We start from the raw sequence: 19,590 nt of genomic DNA on the forward strand, positions 1-19,590 counted from the left end.
TTAGAGCAGTATTTCTACCCGAAGAGATATTTAGATACATTTTAGATATCGCATGATCTCACTTTCAAAAAAGTAAAAATAAAGTAATAGTTATCGAGAAAACAGCGTAACTGGCAAACTCAATTATTAGGCAAAGGGAAGTCTCCAAGAAATTTTAGTGGAAATAAGTCATTTGTGGCCCTCAAGACCAGGTGCATGTAAGCCTTGTTTCTTTCTCACTGATCAGGAAGATCTTTATTACCACATCGGCCATTGTGGGTAATCTGTTCAGACATAACCACACAAACCTCACATCAAATGGAAACATTTTCTTGAGGACATTCTTCCTGTTTTGAGGTGCTAAAAAATTTCTGGACGAGCAAAAGCAGCAGATTTTAGGACCAGAAATAGAAAACGTGGCCATGTTTTAAAGTAATAAACAATATAATAGCAAACACATGTAATATATTGTACCCCTGAAACTAACATAACGCAGTACAACCTGGAGACAGGATAATTATTTCTCTCTCTCTCTCTTTAAACATGAAAAGCTTAAAAAAGTAAATAAAATTTTTAAAAAGTAAATAAAATACAACATGGAACACTTCACAAATTTGTAGGTCATCCTTGCACAGGGGCCATGCTAATCTTCTCTGTGCTGTTCCACTTTCAGTATATGTGCTGCTGAAGCCAGCACCAAGAGAATTCTCACTTTTATTTTATTTTACCTTTTTTTTAAAAAAAAGACTTTATTTATTTATGTGATAGAGAGATCACAAGTAGGCAGAGAGGCAGGCAGAGGGGGAGGGAGAAGCAGGCTCCCTGTTGAGCAGAGAGCCCGATGTGGGTTTTCAACTCTGAGATGGAGAGTCTCATGTTCCACTGACTGAGCCAGCCAAGTGTCTCAGTTCTCTCTCTCTCTCTCTCTCTCTCTCTCTCTCTTTTTTTAGGGGGTTGGAGAGAGGAGGCAAAGGGAAAAAGAATCTTAAGTAGGCTTGAGTCCCAGTGAGGAGCCCGATGCAGGGCTCGATCTCACAACGCGGAGATCATGACCTGAGCTGAAATCAAGAATCAGAAGCTTAACCGACTGCGCAACCCAGGCACCCTGCCAGTTCTCATTTTTTAAGAGAAGTTGTACATGGAACCCAAGAGGGGGCACATTAAGAAATCTGTGGTTCCATCTATTATAGAGGTTGTCAACAGAACATAAATCATGGGGAGGAAAGATCATAAGAGTAATGAGTCTTGGGGGATTTGGATTAGGGGAGGGAGAATAAAAAAAAGTAAGGAGTCTTTTATTGAAATGGATGAATCTATTTTAAGAAGCTCTTACGGGGGTACCTGGGTGGTTCAGTCAGTTAAGCGCCTGCCTTCGGCTCAGGTTGTGATCCCAGGATCCCGGGATCCAGCCCCACATTGGGTTCCCAGCTCAGCAGGGAACCTGCTTCTCCCTCTCCCTGCTGCTTGTACTCTCTCTTGTTACTTCTCTCTCTCAAATAAATCAATAAATAAAATCTTAAAAAAATAAGATAAAAAATAAAAACATTCTTATGGGTAAGATTATAAAAGGACAAGGGGCTATAAGCCAAATATTGTGCAGAGGGCTACTAACCGGATATATGTTACTGAAAACATAGCTTGTAAAGATGCTATTAGGGAATGACAAAAAGATGAAAATGATGGGAATGCTGTATACAGGCAGCAGGGAACTAGGCATGGGAATCTGTAAATAAATCAAACTAAGTATTTGTGAATGGAGCTAACAAGCAAAAAGGAATGCTAATTCTCTCTGCCTTGCCTCGTCACTATCTATTTATTGAATCTTTCTTAGCATTATATAAATGTCTGCACCATCATTTCTCTCATCTTACAAAAAGCAAAATAAGCCAACTCTCCTTGCAGCAGCAACAACAACAACAATAAAAATTAAGGTTAAGGAATACCCTGTAACTCTAATGTGGAGTTTCAGTATAAATTCAAGGTGTATTTTTTCCTTTAGACTCCCTGGAGAGATGGTTGAATTTATATACTGGGCAGGATTATATAAGATGAGCCTAGAACATCTTGTCAGAACAGAAGCTAAGGAAGCTCTCAAAAACAATTGGGGTCATGACAAAAAGTTCAGAAGCCAGCATGATGGGTTTCTACTGATCAAAGATGGGACAATTTAAGGATATTTGGTTTCAATCTGAGGTTTTTTTTATAGGGTTATTATTATTATTTTAAAAGACTTTATTGGGCGCCTGGGTGGCTCAGTGGATTAAAGCCTCTGCCTTCGGCTCAGGTCATGATCCCAGGGTCCTGGGATCGAGCCCCGCATCCGGCTCTCTGCTCAGCAGGGAGCCTGCTTCCTCCGTTCTCTCTCTCTGCCTGCCTCTCTGCCTACTTGTGATCTGTCAAATAAATAAATAAAATCTTAAAAAAAAAAAAGACTTTATTTATTTATTTGGCAGAGAGAGAGAGAGAAAGAGAGAGACAGAGAGAGAGGGAACACAAGCAGTGGATGCGGGAGAGGGAAAGGGAGGAGCAGGCTTCCCACTGAGCAGGGAGCCAGATGCGGGGCTCGATCCCAGGACCCTGGGATCATGACCTGAGCCAAAGGCAGACTCTTAACAACTGAGCGCCCAGGCGCGCCTAATTTGAGGACTTTAAAAAGCATTTTCATATTTAATTGGGGGGAAAATAACCCTATTTAATGTGCACTGAAATATAAATTATAAATAATAATGAACTATAAATACTGCCAATAAAATAACAAAAATATAAAAAACATGAGATCAAAATGATACTAAATTAAAAAGAAATTGAACACATTGGAAGATGCCTAGAAATTAACTTGTATTCTGAAAAGTGGAGAGTAAAGTCAAATTGCCAAGCACTTATTCTAATTTCTCTGTATGACCCATACCTCAGAGTTAGTAAGTTCTTGGTAAGGACAGTATTTCTTTTTAAAAGATTACTTAACAAATGGATAAAGAACGGTAGACTGTGTTACTCCTGATGGAATAAAGAATATAGAACATTATAGTAAGTGTTTCTAAAACCATCAGGTAAAAAGCTCCTAGGGAACATTACAATCAGTGAATCATGTTGACAACACCTGTGCCATGGATCTGCTTTAAAATCACAAAAAGAGATACCATCAGATACTGTGTTTCCTGATGTAAAAAAACAAGAGTGTAGAAATGAGCCAGTGTCCATGCCACAGCAATTGTTTTTTGTTTTCTGGTATGTTGTTTTTGCTTTGGTGAGCTCTACATCCAACGTGGGGTTCTTCTCGCGATCTTGCCCAAGATCGAGTCATACGCTCTACCTACTGAGCCAGCCAGGTGATCCCATAGTTTAGTGTTTTTATATTTATTTATTTATTTTAAGGAATGCTTCACGAACTTGCGTGTCATCCTTGCACAGGGGCCGTGTTAATCTTCTCTGTATCATTCCAATTTTAGTATATGTGCTGCCGAAGCGAGCACATAGTTAAGTGTTTTTAAAAACTGAAGCTGAATTTGTCTCTACAGGATAATAGTTTCTGATATATGTAAAAAAGAAAAAAGAAGGAAAAATAGGAAAAGCAAGCTTTAAAAGAAAAAAGGTATAGGAGACATATCAACTAACTGTAATGTGTGACCTTGTTTGGATACTGATTTAAACATACCAAATGTCAAAAAAGAAAAATCATTTAGGAGACAGATGGAGCAGTGTGAGCACTGATTGGTATTAAGGCATTATTTGATTTATTTGTTTTGGGTATTGTGGTTCTTAACATTCCTTATCTTTTAGTGACACATACTGATGAGGTAATTGATAATTTGATGTGACTTCTGCAATTTGTTTAAATATTTTTTTCCCTTAATTTATTTGTCGAAGAGAGCACAAGCAGGCAGAGTGGCAGACAGAGGCAGAGAGAGAAGCAGGCTCCCCGCTGAGCAAGGAGCCTGATGCAGGACTTGATCCCAGGACTCTGGGATCATGACCCGAGCCAAAGGCAGCTGCTTAACCAACTGAGTGAGCCACCAGGTGTCCCGACTTCTGCAATTTGTTATCAAAAATTTCGAAGGGGTGGCGCCTGGATAAGGATATAGATGAAGTAAGAATTATTCTGTATTAAAAATGTTGGGGCACCTGGGTGGCTCAGTGGGTTGAGCCTCTGCCTTCAGCTCAGGTCATGATCTCGGGGTCCTGGGATCGAGCCCTGCATGGGGCAGGGAGCCTGCCTCCCCCTCTCACTCTGCCTGCCTCTCTACCTACTTGTGATCTCTGTCTGTCAAATAAATAAATAAAATCTTAAAAAAAAAAAAAAGTTTTAGGGGCAGCCTGGGTGGCTCAGTCAGTCAAGTGTCCACTGTTGGTTTCAGCTCAGGTCTTGATCTCAGGGTCGTGAGTTCAAGCCCCATGTTGGACTCCATAGGCTGTTTTAAAATAAATAAATAAAATTTAAGAAATAATTTAAAAATAAAAAAACGTTTAAAATTAGGAGCATAAGAGGGAAGTGGGACTCATTAAATAAATCATCCACTTCATACCTTTAAACTTCACCGTAAACTTCACTGCATTCAACTGATTCCCTTTACTGACAACCACAAGAATTTCTCCATCTCTTTCCCATTTCCCTGTCAATCCACTTCATTCATTCTTAGTATTGAGTCTGCTCAAGTAGGACCTCTGGTAGCCTACAAAACTCGTGGTGAAATTTCAATTCTCATCTCACTTGACACAGAGCAGCACCTGACATGATTGAAACACGACCTACAGTCTTGGGGTTTCACTCCTACCTCACCAGACCTTCCAAGTCTCTCTTGCTGGTTCTTCATCTATGAAGCCTGTACGCACTGGAAATTCCTAGGATTTGTCCTTCTAGTGCCTTTAGTGTCTGTGATTTCATTCACTCTCAGGCTTTTAAACACCATCTCTATGCAGCTGACTTCCTAAATCATACCTCGAGCCAACATTTCTTCTCAGAACTATAGTTCTATTCAACTGTTTATTAACTGTTGTCTGACAGGTGTCTTGAAATTGACACGTCCAGGGCACCTGAGTGGCTAATTTGGTTAAGTGACTGCCTTCAGCTCAGGTCATAATCCTGGAGTCCTGCGAGTGAGTCCCACATCGGGCTCCCAGCTCCATGGGGAGTCTGCTTCTCCCTCTGACCTTCTCCCCTCTCATGCTCTCTCTCAGTCTCTCTCTCTCTAATAAATAAATAAAATCTTAAAAAAAAAAAAAAAGAAAGAAAGAAAGAAATTGACATGTCCAAAAGTGAGCTTCTGATTTCCCTCTGTATCTTTCCAAATCTATCCCTTTCTCCCCTTTTCTCATGACCTTTGGTGATTTCCCCATCTTTCCAAGTCCTTCAGACCAACATCAGGATAAACACTCACACTTCTTTTTTTGTCTACATTCCAGATTTATGAGACATCTTGTTGACTCTACCTTGAAAACATCCAGGACTAGACATTTCTCATGTTCTTCTCATTAGCCAATCTGGTCCAAGCTCCATCACCTCTCTCCTGAGCTGTTAAGATGGCCTCTATACCATCACCCTATTGTTTGTTCTTTGCCCACTGTTTTCTGGTTTCAACCCAGTAAGCAGAATGTTAGGTTTCAATCAGGTTATAGTCCTTCTGTGTTTTTTTGTTTTTGTTTTTTTTTAGTTTCATTTTCATGTAATCTCTATACCCAATGTGGGCTTGAACTGAAAACCCTGAGATCAAGAGTCACACGCTCCACCAAATGAACCAGCCAGGTGCCCCAGTCCTTCCAGATTCTGAAATATCCAATAACATTCCTTTCCCTCAACAGCAGTCAACGAAGCCTGAGATGAGCCGCTCAGACACCCCTCTTCCCCCTCTGATCTATTTCCTGTTCTTCCCATTTCCTGCTCCGTGTCAGCCACACTGGCCTCCTTGCTTGCCTCGAGTGTTCCCGGCAAATTCTTCCCTCCTGACCTTTACATCTGCCATTTAGTCTGCCTGGAATGCTATTTCTCCAAATAGCATCTCATGATGAACGTGGAGTTGCTCATCCTGAGGGATAACCCCCAAGGAGCGGTTATCTTCTCTTGTTAAAGTACAAACTTGACAGAAAGAAAACATGAAATAGGTCCTGCACATTCATCATAGTCATTTCTACCTTCTAACTTGCCATTGTCAAAAGGGTCTGTATTCCCAATGAACATCTTATGTTCATTGCTTTGAGGCCTTGACTCTAATTCTCATTCTCAGCAAATGACTCTCTAACAACCATATCCAACTGGTTTGCTTGCACAGCACTCCCTCTAATCTTTCACTGCTACATTCCCAACACCCACAACCACACAAAGGGGTGCTCGGTAATACCTGCTGACTGCCTTACTTAAATTGATGCTAAACTTGACTGAGGAAGACTTCAAGGAAGCGATCACATATGCCAAGGAGGAGGAGTACGGCTTCAAAACAGATGGGGAACAAATAATAAAAACATGTTTTTTAAAACAAAACAAAACAAACACCAAGAAATACGGAGGGGCCACTTTCTTGTTGAGTTTTGCCAAGTACAGAGAAATTGCGTATGTGAAAGTAGTCAGTATCTTATTTTGAACTCTAAACCAACCTGTATTAAAAACCAAGGAGATTTAAGAATAATTATCTAACTGAATTGATATCTGATCTCAGGTTGGGTTCTTTTTTTTTTCTTTTTTCCCCAGATTGCCTCATGCCTAGGAGATGAGCAAAGATAAGAGAGGGGAAATAAAGTGCAAAGGCAAGTCCCAACCCTTTGGACAGTGGGAGTTGTGCACAGAAACTCAGGAGCGTCCACAGGCCTCACCTAAAAGTGGCAGCGATGAAGCCTTGCTACTGTTTGTTGTCCCATGATTCTTGCGCTTGATCCGAGGAATGAATTTCTTCTCCACAGCTCTTATCTTATGTGCGAGAACTTCTGTCATCATTGCTGCCCTCTTCTTCCCAGAACGAGGAACTGGCTGGGTAAAACGTGTTCTTTTTTTACGGCGGGGTGCGAGCACCTCAATGGCCCCAGACTGGATCTTGGCTTCCATTCCTTCGCTAGAGCCAAACTCATCTGTGTCCGAGAGTTTGTAGAGCGGTAGAACATGGAGTTGCTCATCCTGAGGGATAACCCCCAAGGAGCGGTTATCTTCTCTTGTTAAAGTACAAACCTGACAGAAAGAAAACATGAAATAGGTCCTGCACATTCATCACAGTCATTTCTACCTTCTAAGTGTTGCCATTGTCAAATGGGTCTGTATTCCCATTCTGTTTTCCAGTGGGTTACTGCTGGTATAGTGATTTTGGATAAAGAATACATATTAAGGCACTCAACACGCATTAGCTCTAGGAATTTATCAACTGTTCGTTAGCAGACCAGTATAATTATGAGTTGATCTTATAAGTCAATGGTATTATATACATTTATGTATTTTATAGTACTTTTTAAGTAAACTCTAGCCCCAGTGTGGGGCTCAAACTCACAACACCAAGGTCAAGTCACATGCTGTTCCAACTGGCCAGTCATGCAGCCCCAAACTCCTATATTTTAAACATTAGGCCTTTTGTTACATTCCACTTTACTTCATTACCTAAGTTAGGGAATATCTACTGGACTGTCCACAGCGTTCATATAAAATATTAAGTATTAAGAAGACATCATTTTAGGGGCACCTGGGTGGTTCAGTGGGTTAAGCTGCTGCCTTCAGCTCAGGTCATGATCCCAGAGTCTTGGGATCGAGCCCCGCATCTGGCTTTCTGCTCAGCAGGGAGCCTGCTTTCCTTCCTCTCTCTGCCTGCCTCTCTGCGTACTTGTGATCTCTGTCTGTCAGATAAATAAATAAAATCTTTAAAAAAAAAAAAAAAAGACATCATTTTAGCCTGTGTATTTCCCTATTTCTTAAATAATGTCTCATTCTTTGTGTAGAGGGGGATTAATTATGAAGAATTTTCTAATTTGCTGTTTTCCTTTAGGATTTCTTCACTTCCGCTTCTAAGTGGAATTTACCTATAGATATATAGATTTTTTTTTTCTGCATTTCCCCCCATGTCAGGGTGATTTTTCTCTTCACTAAATGAATGGAAGAGATATTAATGAAATAAAAGGAGCACAAGAGATTTCTCTCTCCAGCAGGACTTATATTCTAATAGCTTTATTTTTTAAATTTGATTTTTTATTATTTTTAAAAATTACTTATTTTAAAAAATTCAAATAGTTTTAAAAAATTCAACATTTCATTTTAATAAATTTTCTCTTTCTGCTTCATGTTGCTTCTATTCTGGCTAGGAACGTACCAGTAAGTTACCCACCTTTCTTTTGCATATGAATAAGACATCTGAAGAAAATTCTGTCTTGAAATATAACCTATCTCAGTCCTCCTGACTTTAAAAGTTATTTTTATTCATTGTAGAGAATTAAACTACAGAACTACATACAGAAAATTCCTGACTTGATACCTAATATTCATATTTTTCTTCATAGATTAGTATCTTAGTGGTAATTAATTTTCAAGGGTCATTAAAGAGCCAACAAAAATATATCCAATGGTTTCATTATTTTTATTAAAAACATTTCTCCTAGAGCTAAGGGCTCTTTCTAAGATGCTAGAAGAAATAAACTGCCTGATTGTAAGGTCGATGGACTTGATGAATACAGATGGGAAAGTAAGATAAAGTTTTAAAAATCACAATTATTTTCTCAATATTTATAATCACGTTTACCAGCAAGACTTGAAATACTGAATTATCTTGGGTATTATCAGTAATTTTAAAGTAACTGTGTTAAAAAGTAGACTCTTCCACCAGTAAATGTTTATTTTAATCAGTTTACTTGTTCGCAGGGGGACTAAGAAGGTGACAAGGAGTAGATATGAGGAGCGTAATTAGAAGGACGGAGGCAGCAGGCAGGGTGAAAAGGGAACTGCAGCTGCATTTGAAGAACTCAGGGGTTCAGAGACGGGGAAATCTGGAGTTCTGTCACGTTCTGGGAACGAGTCTCCCGGCATGAACAAAAGCAGTGGAGAAGAGGCAGCAGAGTAATGCACAAGGAGAAGCACGAGAGAAGTGGAACCAAAATTTAGTTTGATTCTGAACCTAATTCAGCCTGAGCTGAATTACAGGTAGTCTGTAAGGAAGCAAATCAGGTAAAATGTACTAGCCAAGCAATGACAATGAACCACACTCTGGCGAAGATTCACCCGGACCCATTATAATATTTCAGCATCTGAAAATAACACTGATGGGTCAAATGCTATAGTCAACAAGAGTGGAGAAGAAAGATTAAGAAAAATGAAAAAAAAGGGGGGGGGGCTCCTTAATCTATCACTCCTAGACTTTATTGGCCAGACAACAAAGGAAGGCTACCTTTTGATGGATTAGATGGATTACTTTCTCGGGAGCCTGTGGCTATCTTCCTTGTATAGGGCCAACCAAACAGACTGGTGTAGTGCAAAAACAGAGTGGTATGTTTTACCAGGGGAGAAGAAAATTACTGGAAGCAAATCTATTCCACTTACAAAAGGACTATTGCATGATTCTCCCCAGGGTCTTTTAACTAACTGAAACATCTCTTGATTGACTTCATGCTATGGACATGTCATTCTTTTCATGTCTGTAAGCCTAACTCTGCACAGCTCAATGCAAGTATTTCTGACAATGCTGGCATATTAAAATAACTTTACACATATATACTGGCACTAAGAACAAACACACACTAAAAAGATGACATATTTGGCATAGTTCCTTCACAACAACCCTGAAGTGCACAGAAGGCAAAAAACAAAAACAAAAAATGGTAAGTTGCTTAACTTCCTACCTACCAGTTTGATGGCACAGAATTGTACTCCTACCTCCTAGCAATCACACCACAATGATCCAAGACTTTCAACAAAATATCTAAGGCCAGTTCTGTAACTTTGTGCAAGTATATCAACAATAACTTAACAGCACTGATATTACACACTATGTGGTGCAGAATATAAAACGGGATTTTTAACAATCATCCCATTTCAGGAGCTCAGCCTAAGCACACAGCTATGGACCTTCTAGGATCAAAAGCCACCCAGGTACATACCACAGTGCTTCCATTATTCATGTTGTGAATGTCCCTATGAGGATGGGCACAAAAGTCGAGGCAAGCGGTGACTCCAGAGAAAGGACGCCCTTCTTTGCTGCCAAGCCGACATTCTCGGGCCACATGTTCGTATTCTACCTAAAAAGAGAAATGTATGACACACAGTTTTAAGAGCCAGAAAGAATCACCTTTAGTAAAGAGTAAAAATCACTTCCTGACCACGTATCTAAACTAATTCTATGTTTTAAGTCAGAGATTTCTGACTCTAGTGTGGTAAAAGAGGATGGGCAGTTCAGTAACATTCAGGAGGAAGAGTATGGGAGGACATCAGGTAAAATGACAATGACTGGCTGTGACTGATGGCAGGCTGACGACAGCACCTGTTAGAGATGAATACATGAGCAGAGTAAGCTAAATTATTCCAGGAGGAACAGAGACTACTACAGTGCATGAAGCACGTGTGATGTTTTAATGTCTATGAAAAGTAGGTAAACTTATATATGTATGTTCATGAGTCAATATAGAAATTGAATTTATAACTCTCTTTAAAACCAAAGGTTAGCAATTAACAGAGAGCATGTTATTCATGATAACAGAAAGAAAGATCTAAGAAATCTAGATTTCTGGTTATGTTTAAAATAAAAAGATCATTAACACTAATTTTCTATTTGTGATGACTGCATACATATATGTCTTGCAAAACGACTGCCACAATGAGGTAAGGTAACATTTCAATCTGTTTACAAAGTAAGGATTATGTTGTGTATGTCGTGGTAACACTTAAGATCTCTTAAAAATTTCTAAGTTTATGATATGGTACTGTAAATCATAGTCCCCATGCTGTGCAACAGATGCCCAAATAGTATTTATCTTATGGCTGGGAGATTGTAACCCCTGACCATCATCTCCTCATTCCCACACCCCTCATTTATTTTCTTGATGATGTCCTTTGAAGCACAAAAATTTAGAAATTTTGACAACCTAGTTTTTCCTTATTTTTATTTTTGGATGGCTTAGTGCTAGTATATAGAAAAAACAATGACTTTGCATATTGATCTTATATCCTGAAACCCTGCTAAACTCATTTATTAGTAGTAACAGTGAGTGTGTGTGTATGTGTATCCCTCAGTAGTTTCCACATATAGGACCATTGGCTAGTAGAGATCATTTTATCTCCTTTTTGACTCTGAATTTGTTCAACTTGTTCTTATTTATTTATTTGACACGGGGGGGGGGGGATATAAGCAGGGGAGTGGGAGAGGGAGAAGTAGGCTTCCTGCAGGGCAGGGAGCCCCATGTGAGGCTCGATCCTGCATTGTTATGTGGGATCCTGCAGGGATCATGACCTGAGCTGAAGGCAGATGCTCAACGGCAGACGCTCAATGACTGAGCCCCCCAGACACCCCTCTTCAACTTAACAGAATCTCTTGCAAAATATTAAAGGAAATGGCGAATAGATACTGTCTTGTTCCAGATATTAAGCAAAAAAATTTTTAGTTCTTTTTTGGTAATTACAGTATTATCTGTGGGTTTTTGTAGATATCCTTTATTAGGCCGAGGCAATTCCTTCCTATTGCTATTTTGTTAAGTACTTTTATCATGAAGGTGTTGGATTTTGTCAAATGTGTTCTATCTCTAGGGAGAACATGTGGTTTTTGTCATCTGTTCTATTAATGTAGATAGTATACTACACTGATTTTCTTGCATTGAACCAATCATGCATTCCTGTTTTAGAAATTATTATTTCTAGAATTAATCACAATTCTGTTACTCTGCAGTTTTAATTCAATTGTCATAACAGGAAGTCTTTTAAAAACAGGCTAGATAATTTGTTTACTCTTTAAAAAAAATTTTTTTAAAGTAATATCAACACCTAACATTGGCCTCAAAGTCATGACTCTGAGGTCAAGAGTCACATGCTCTACCCACTAGCCAGCCAGGCACATCCAGGCTGGATCATTTTTAAGCTATTCTGTAAAAATAGATATACACTCAAGTTCAAATCCGAAGCTTTCCTATGAACAATGATGTGGCTTATATAGAAATTTCAACCATATTTAAGAGCACTGCATACACGGTCCCCAAACGTACCTGGTTTTGATAAGCAACGGGAGCATACTGCTTATAAATTGGAGCTAATCGTGTAGCCAAACTCTGTAAATTATCTTCAAGGTTTTTCTCCTACAGGAAAAGACAGTCCATGAAAGTTGTTTCATAATGACACGAGTCTTAGGTATGAAAACGAATCATCAATCATTGCCGATGTGCAGTTGATGCAAGACTCAGACTTACCCTAGTAAAAGAGCTATCACAGAAAATCACATGGGTTGTTTCTTAAAAAACCTGAACTACTGGTCATTGTTATGCTTTAACTTAGTTTTTAAAATTCAAGTTCTATGTTGTAAGTAGTTAGAAATCTAAATGGTGTTAGAGGAAAAGTGCTCATGTTGCTAAAGAAAAGAACCCACCCCACATTGTATTTATTCAGTTGTACTGGGCACTTGGAATAAATCAAGACAGGGTTCCTAGTGGCAAGAGGAGACGTTGAAAAACTCTGACACAGTGCAACAAGTCTGTATAACGGAGCTTTCTATAACAACAAACATAAGGTGCAAACTATGAATCAGGTCCTGTGCTGACAGCTTCAAATATCGGTAAGTGGGCAACTGGTTGTCTAAAACTAATGGCTTCTTTTTCACATTATAATGGTCACAAACTGAGGAAGACATAGTGGGACACCATGAAAAGAGTCTGGATTGCTACTGATAGTAGAAACATGTAAGACCTTTTTTCCCAAGGAGAACAGTCATGACAAATGTCTCTATTCAAAATGTCACTGAAGTTTCAGGTCAGGTCATGATCTCAAGGTTGTGAGTTTGAGCCCCAAGTTGGGCTCCAATCTCAGAGCTAAGAAAGTTTGATACTCTCCCCTACCCTGCTCATGCTCTGTTTCCTTCTCTAAACTAGATAAATAAAATCTTAAAAAAAAAAAAATCATTGAAGATAGTATAACATATGCAGCAGATAAGGTAGACTTTGGAAACAATAGTTGAAAGACCACTGTGATAATTTTTGAGAGAGGACTGTATCCTAAATCAAATTGAGAAATGATCAGTCACATCTAAAGGAAGACTATCAAAGGGGATTGAGAGTAAGGATGAAGGAGACTTAAGAAAGTTCCACACTTCTGCTTTATTTGAGATTTAGTGGATGTCAAGAACATAAGTAAGACCTTGATGTGGATGAGTTCACTTCTGATATGCATCAGATTATTAAGAAAACCAAAGCCACACACAGTGTAGACATAGGAAGTTAATCCTTGAGTGCACTTAACAAACCCCAATTTGGGCAACTGTAAAGGATCAGTGATAACCCTATTGGTTTCTTAATAATTTAGGTTGATGCTTGCTTTGAGAAAGAAAATTTATGTATATCAGGTCTATATACAGATTACTGGGTTCCTTTTATCTGTCTTACTTATGTATTTCCTTAATACAGTTTCATATAGTCAAGAAACACTTCCTGGCTATACTCACCCATTAATTATTTCATTTATTTAAGGAAAACTTACCATTGTGATTTAAGTACCTACTGAAAAGATTTTGATTATGTTTTCTAATACCTGAAATATTTAGGTGAGTAGGTAATTGTGTTTCACTGCTAGGAGATTATGAACCATCTGGTATCAGAAGTCAGACTGAGTAATTGGTCATCATGAAATATCTCATTTAAGGTATAGAAATGTTGAAATACAGTAGGCACATAGAAAAAAAATCAAATAAAGCTTGTATAGTTGAGCACTGGTATTATCTTACAAATTTAAGTCTCATTAAACAATGAAAAAATTTTTATTTTTTATTTTTTATTTTTTTTTAAGATTTTATTTATTTATCTGACAGAGAGAGAGATCACAAGTAGGCAGAGAGGCAGGCAGAGAGAGAGGGGGAAGCAGGCTCCCCGCTGAGCAGAGAGCCCGACGCGGGGCTCGATCCCAGGACCCCGGGATCATGACCTGAGCCGAAGGCAGAGGCTTTAACCCACTGAGCCACCCAGGTGCCCCCCAAAATTTTAAAAATCTTTAAGAAAAAGTTATCCCCTATAGTTTATGAAGTTTCATTTGCTTGAACCATAGTGGCACAAATCAATTTTTTTTTGAGATTTTATTTATTTGACAGAGAGAGATGCAGCGAGAGAGGGAACACAAGCAGGGGGAGTGGGAGAGGGAGAAGCAGGCTTTCCGCTGAGCAGCGAGCAGGGAGCCCAATGCGGGGCTCGATCCCAGGCGCCCCAAATTTTGATTTTTTAATTGTTTCATTAGAACAAATGTGTGTGTCAGATATAGAGGTTTCTTCTTATCAGATATCAACCTACTGGGGCTCAAGCCTACATTCCTCTGCTTTTCTCCTCCTATACCTGATGCCTAGGACTGTCATATATCCACATCTGGACCACAACTCACACAAGTATTAGATTCTTCTCCTTTTTCTTATTTAAGACTTATTTATTTGAGAGAGATAGAGAACGTGAATGGGGGGGCGGGAAGAGGCAGAGGAGAGACTTTTCCAGCAGACTCCCCACTGAGTGTGGAGCCCAACATGGGGTTCAATCTTGAGACCCATGAGATCAGGACCTGAGCCGAAACTAAGAGTCCAACACTCTAGCTACTGAGCCACCCAAGTGTCCCCAGATTCTTATTACTGACCTGACATTACCACTTGGATTTTATAGGAATCTCTCATCTAGTGGCTCCAGAACGAACCTATAATCTGTCCTTTCAAAACTGGGTTCTATTTCCATGTACCTTACCTTGAGCAATGTCACTACCATCTAGTAATTAAAACCTGTCGAGACTAACCACTGCTCACACTTTCCTCTGTCACAACCATATTCCAAGTCACAATTATCCCTTCACTCAACTATTCTTAAGGCTAGCTCATCTTGCTAAACACACTTTTCACCACCTCCAAACCATTATTCAAAGAGCAACCAGAGAGATCTCTTTCAAAGACAAGTATAATTGTATCACTTTCATTAAAACCCTTCAATGATCTTCCAAAATGTTTGACATCCCATACAAGGCCAGTGTTTTCACCTTACTCTCCCTTGCCTGCTCTGAGCTTCATACTGGCCTTCTGTCAGTTTCTGTAATGAGAAATGCTTCTTTTTATTATGTTATAAGCACTAAATAGATGTTATTCAATATTTAAAATGATCATCAACAAAAACTGATCTAATACCTACTAATTATGTAACATTCTGTTGTAGAATAAAAATTTAACAGTCACGTCAATATTACTAATATATTTATATACTGGTAGTTTTATCATATAATATATGGAAAGAAAACTTAACTGATTAATTTTAATTTTAAGGGAGAAGGACATCACATTATTAGGCGTTCTTATGGTTGAACATAGTAGCACCTTTCCATGATTAGGTGGTTTATGTGTCCTTTACTAAATTTTTAAAGTCTTCTTCCTAAAGGTCTCACATACTTTTTTTTTTTTTTTTTTTAATGTAAGCTCCATGCCCAATGTGGGGCTTGAACTCACGGCCCCGAGATCAAGAGTCACACAATCTACTGACTGAGACAGTCAGGCGCCCCTAACATACTTATTAGATTTCTTCTAAGGCCCTTGATCAGCAAATGATAGTTCTCTCTGGAATCATTTCCAGTAGATGGGAACTCAAGAAAATGCTAAATAATTCTGATTATCTCTGTAAAGGGATCATTATTAATTCTGAGTTTCTTGAGAGATGTTATATTCATTGTATTATAGATATAGTTGGATTCATTCCTGTTTTATTTGTGTTTCCTATTTATCTTGCAGTCTAACGATTTTTAAAAATCCTCTCAGATTGTCTTCTTTTTAAAGATTTTTTCCCCCACAACTACATCAAAATATAAAAATTCTATTCTATTAATCTAAAAAATCTTAAAAATACACTTTCAAATATATGTTTTCCTGATGATACCTAGAGCAGTGTTTTCCAAGCTGTGGGTCATGACTCATTCATGGGCCAAGAAATCAGTTTGGTAGGTAACAACTAACATTTAAAAAAAGAAAAATGAAATTTTATAAAAAATATTACAGTGAATCATAATGAACCTAAGCAATAACTAGATTGGATATTAATTTTTAAATATTTTAATGTCTTCTCTTGCATAGAAGATGAAGTATTATTTTTGATATTTTATTTGAACTATTTGCTTGCATATACCTATTGTACAGCAGTTTGTAATATATAATGTTTTTTATTCTTGGTCACAGCTCAAAGTTTGAAAAACACTGATCTTAGTATCTAAATTCTCCCCACTCCAAACAAAGAATAAAACATTACCACACTTAGTTCCTATAGGTGCCCCACCCCCTCCCAGTGCCTACCCACCCTTGAGTTGATAAGAGTATGGAATTATACTTATCGGTTGTTATTTTAATTAAAAAAATGTAAGTACTCAACTTATTTAAACTTAACAGTAAGGTTGACTAATTTCTTTGCTCACCATGGCCTCGTGTCCCGGACAGATTGGTTCCGGTTTCATATATCTTCTTTCTGGATTACGTCCTTTAGTAATTCTTTCATAGTAGTTCTGTGGGTAGTAAACTTTCTGAGTCTTTGAAATGTTGGCAAATGGCTTTATTTATTCTTCCTACTTTGGCTGGGTATAAAATTCTAGGTTCTTTTAACAATGACCTTCTTGGGGGTTAGGGGAGAGGAGGAGGGAACCAGGGACAGTTGGAATTTGGGTTGGCAGTTAAAGACTTTACCTAATTTATTGAGAATTTTAAACTATTTACTTATATACAGAGTCAGGTTTTTTATGCTATTTTAAAATATCTCATTGTTTTACTATTTAGAAAATATTTTAAGGAATGTACTTATAAATTCATTGTGTAATTGAAAAGTAAAAAAAGGACACTTACGTGCAAGGGAGAGCTTGGATCAATTCTAAATCTTCTAGGGCTTGGGCTTCTACCAAATTTACATCCATTGAAATACATACTCCATGAACAGCCAAAAGAGAATGAAGCTCCACAGGTCTCTGGATCAATTCCTTGACATGTACAGGTACGACTGTAGGATGAGAATTGCAAGGGGATGAACTGACAAAGCGAGGCCAATACCTTGGACAGAACATTTCCGATTCTTGTAACTTTAGAAGTATAGATGACGAATGAACTGATTTTAACATTATCTATTTTGTTACTTATTTTATCGTAAGTAGTGTCAGCAACACAAAGCCAACTGCCCTTGATATAAGCAAGTTTTTAACTAAAATGTTCGTTCAAGATTGTAAATCCAAAGAAACAGCAATAAACTATACAGAAATAACCACAGCCCTATTTGACTTGGATATGCCTGAGAGGAAATAAACAGTCTGCATTTTACGTTATCTTATTAAGAGAGAATCTTAAAAAAAAAAAAAAAAAAAAAAGCAATGTGAGAATCTTAAAATAGGCTCCATGCTCACTGTAGAGCCCGACCCCCGGGGCTTGATCTCAAGACCCTGAGGTCATGATCAGAGCTGAAAACGAAAACAAGAGTCGGCAGCTTAACCAACTGAGCCACCCAGGTGCCCCAAAGTGTCTGCGTTTTATATCCTGGATGTGTGTCCCTATTAGAAATGAAAATGAGATTATCTTGTTATGTCTTTGGACTTTAACTCCATCACCTAAAAACTGATACTGATATAATCCCGAGGACTGATAATAGATAATATGTATTATAAGTAAAATCACTGTTAATTTGAAAGAAAACCTTTATTAAAATTACAAAAGGAGGGGCGCCTGGGTGGCTCAGAAGGTTAAAGCCTCTGCCTTCGACTCAGGTCATGATCACAGGGTCCTGGGATGTGGGATGGAGCCCCCCATCGCGCTCTCTGCTCAGCAGGGAGCCTGCTTCCTCCTCTCTCTCTGCCTGCCTCTCTGCCAAATAAATAAGTAAAATCTTAAAAAAAAAAATTACAAAAGGAAAAATGGAACTGAAAGCTTGTTTCATTCAGTAACTTGGTTATTTTAGTACATTGGGGGCATTTCTGAGGCCCTAACGTGCACCCGATAGTAAAAATGACAATGATAAGAATATTCATACAAAGATAAGAAAACAAGGAAGTAACATACACTCTTGTGATTTCCAACTGCATAATACTTGAAACTTCTAATAGTATGAATGTGATACTTAATGTAGTGATTAAAAACAAGGAAAAAAAGATAGTTAAAAAAATCAGTAAATGAAAAGTATATAGAAATTTTGAGATCAAAACTAGCAGTATTTTTTAATTATAAAAGTCAAGAAAATAGGGGTGCCTGGGTGGCTGGGTGGGTTAAGCCTCTGCCTTCAGCTCAGGTCATAATCTCAGGGTCCTGGGATCGAGCCCCTCCTCGGGCTCTCTGCTCAGCAGGGAGCCTGCTTCCCCCACCCCTCTGCTTGCCTCTCTGCCTACTTGTGATATCTCTGTCAAATGGATGAATAAAATCTTAAAAAAAAAAAAGTCAAGAAAATACCTGATATTAAGATAACATTGACTATGAAAAGAATAATAAATAATACATTTATGTCATTAAAATGATACATGGGCTGGGGCCCCTGGGTGGCTCAGTGGGTTAAGCCTCTGCCTTCAGCTCAGGTCATGATCTCAGGGTCCTGGGATAGAGGCCTGCATCGGGCTCTCTGCTCAGCAGAGAGCCTGCTTCCCCCTCTCTCTCCACCAGCCTCTCTGCCTACTTGTGATCTCTCTGTCAAAAAAATAAATGAAATCTTAAAAATAAAAAGTTTAAAAAAAAATGATACATGGGAAGGAAAGAAAAATGTAGTTTACATAATAGCTGACAGTTATTTAAACAATGAAATATAAAGGAAATGTACAGAATTGTGAGACCTAAAAGTGCTTTTGCAGAATATCTGAAATAGTCAACATCACTGATAATAGGACAAATGAACTGAAAATAGGTCTTAATATTATGGACAAAATGCAGTCTACCAGTAATTCCTCAATTGAATTTAATTAGAAAGAAACAATCAGACAAACAAAAACTGAGCAATGGTCCATAAAATTAGGCCTTCAAAAAAGTCAATGCTTGTCAAAGCCCAGGCGCCTGGGTGGCTCATTTAGTTAAACATCTGACTCTCGATTTCTGCTCCGTCGGGATCTCAGCGCTCAGTGGGGAGTTGAGATTCTCTCCCTGTGCCCCTCCCCACACTCTCTCAAATAAATAAAAACACCTTAAAACACCTTAAAAAAAATGAGTGCCAAAAAAGACAAGGCAAGAGATAAGAAACAATCAAAAGACCATCCAAGCAGGGGGAGCGCATAGGGAGAGAGAAGCAGACTCCCCACTAACCAGGGAGCCCAACGCAGGGCTTGTTCCCAGGACCCTAGGACCATGACCTGAGCAGAAGGCAGACATTTAACTGACTAAGCCACCAGGTGCCCCTGTAAGGTACACAAAGTACACAACTGGAAAATATTCAGATAGATTAGATAATAGCATTTTAACGAATTTAAATTTACTGATTTTGATGATTTGACTGGTGTTATGTAAATGAATGTCCTCCTTG

At 38.5% G+C, this 19,590-nt stretch overlaps 1 protein-coding gene across 4 annotated transcripts in view; it reads right to left on the minus strand.

Moving 5' to 3' along the window:
• Positions 1–19,590, minus strand: part of TET1 (tet methylcytosine dioxygenase 1) — a gene marked incomplete at its 5' end in the record, with an annotated part of 126,189 nt that overhangs the window by 1,600 nt on the left and 104,999 nt on the right. For 2 of the 4 annotated variants that reach the window (XM_080823354.1, XM_080823352.1), the window contains 5 exons: positions 6,781–7,129; positions 10,030–10,167; positions 12,121–12,210; positions 16,535–16,621; positions 16,956–17,106. In XM_080823354.1, the coding sequence (XP_080679480.1) occupies positions 6,781–7,129; positions 10,030–10,167; positions 12,121–12,210; positions 16,535–16,621; positions 16,956–17,106 (815 nt within the window). The remainder of the gene's footprint in view (positions 1–6,780; positions 7,130–10,029; positions 10,168–12,120; positions 12,211–16,534; positions 16,622–16,955; positions 17,107–19,590) is intronic. The other 2 variants (XM_080823355.1, XM_080823353.1) reach the window with 1 other exon arrangement.

Source organism: Martes martes (assembly GCF_963455335.1).
Source record: "Martes martes genome assembly, chromosome: 14".
Taxonomy (NCBI): Eukaryota; Metazoa; Chordata; class Mammalia; order Carnivora; family Mustelidae; genus Martes; species Martes martes.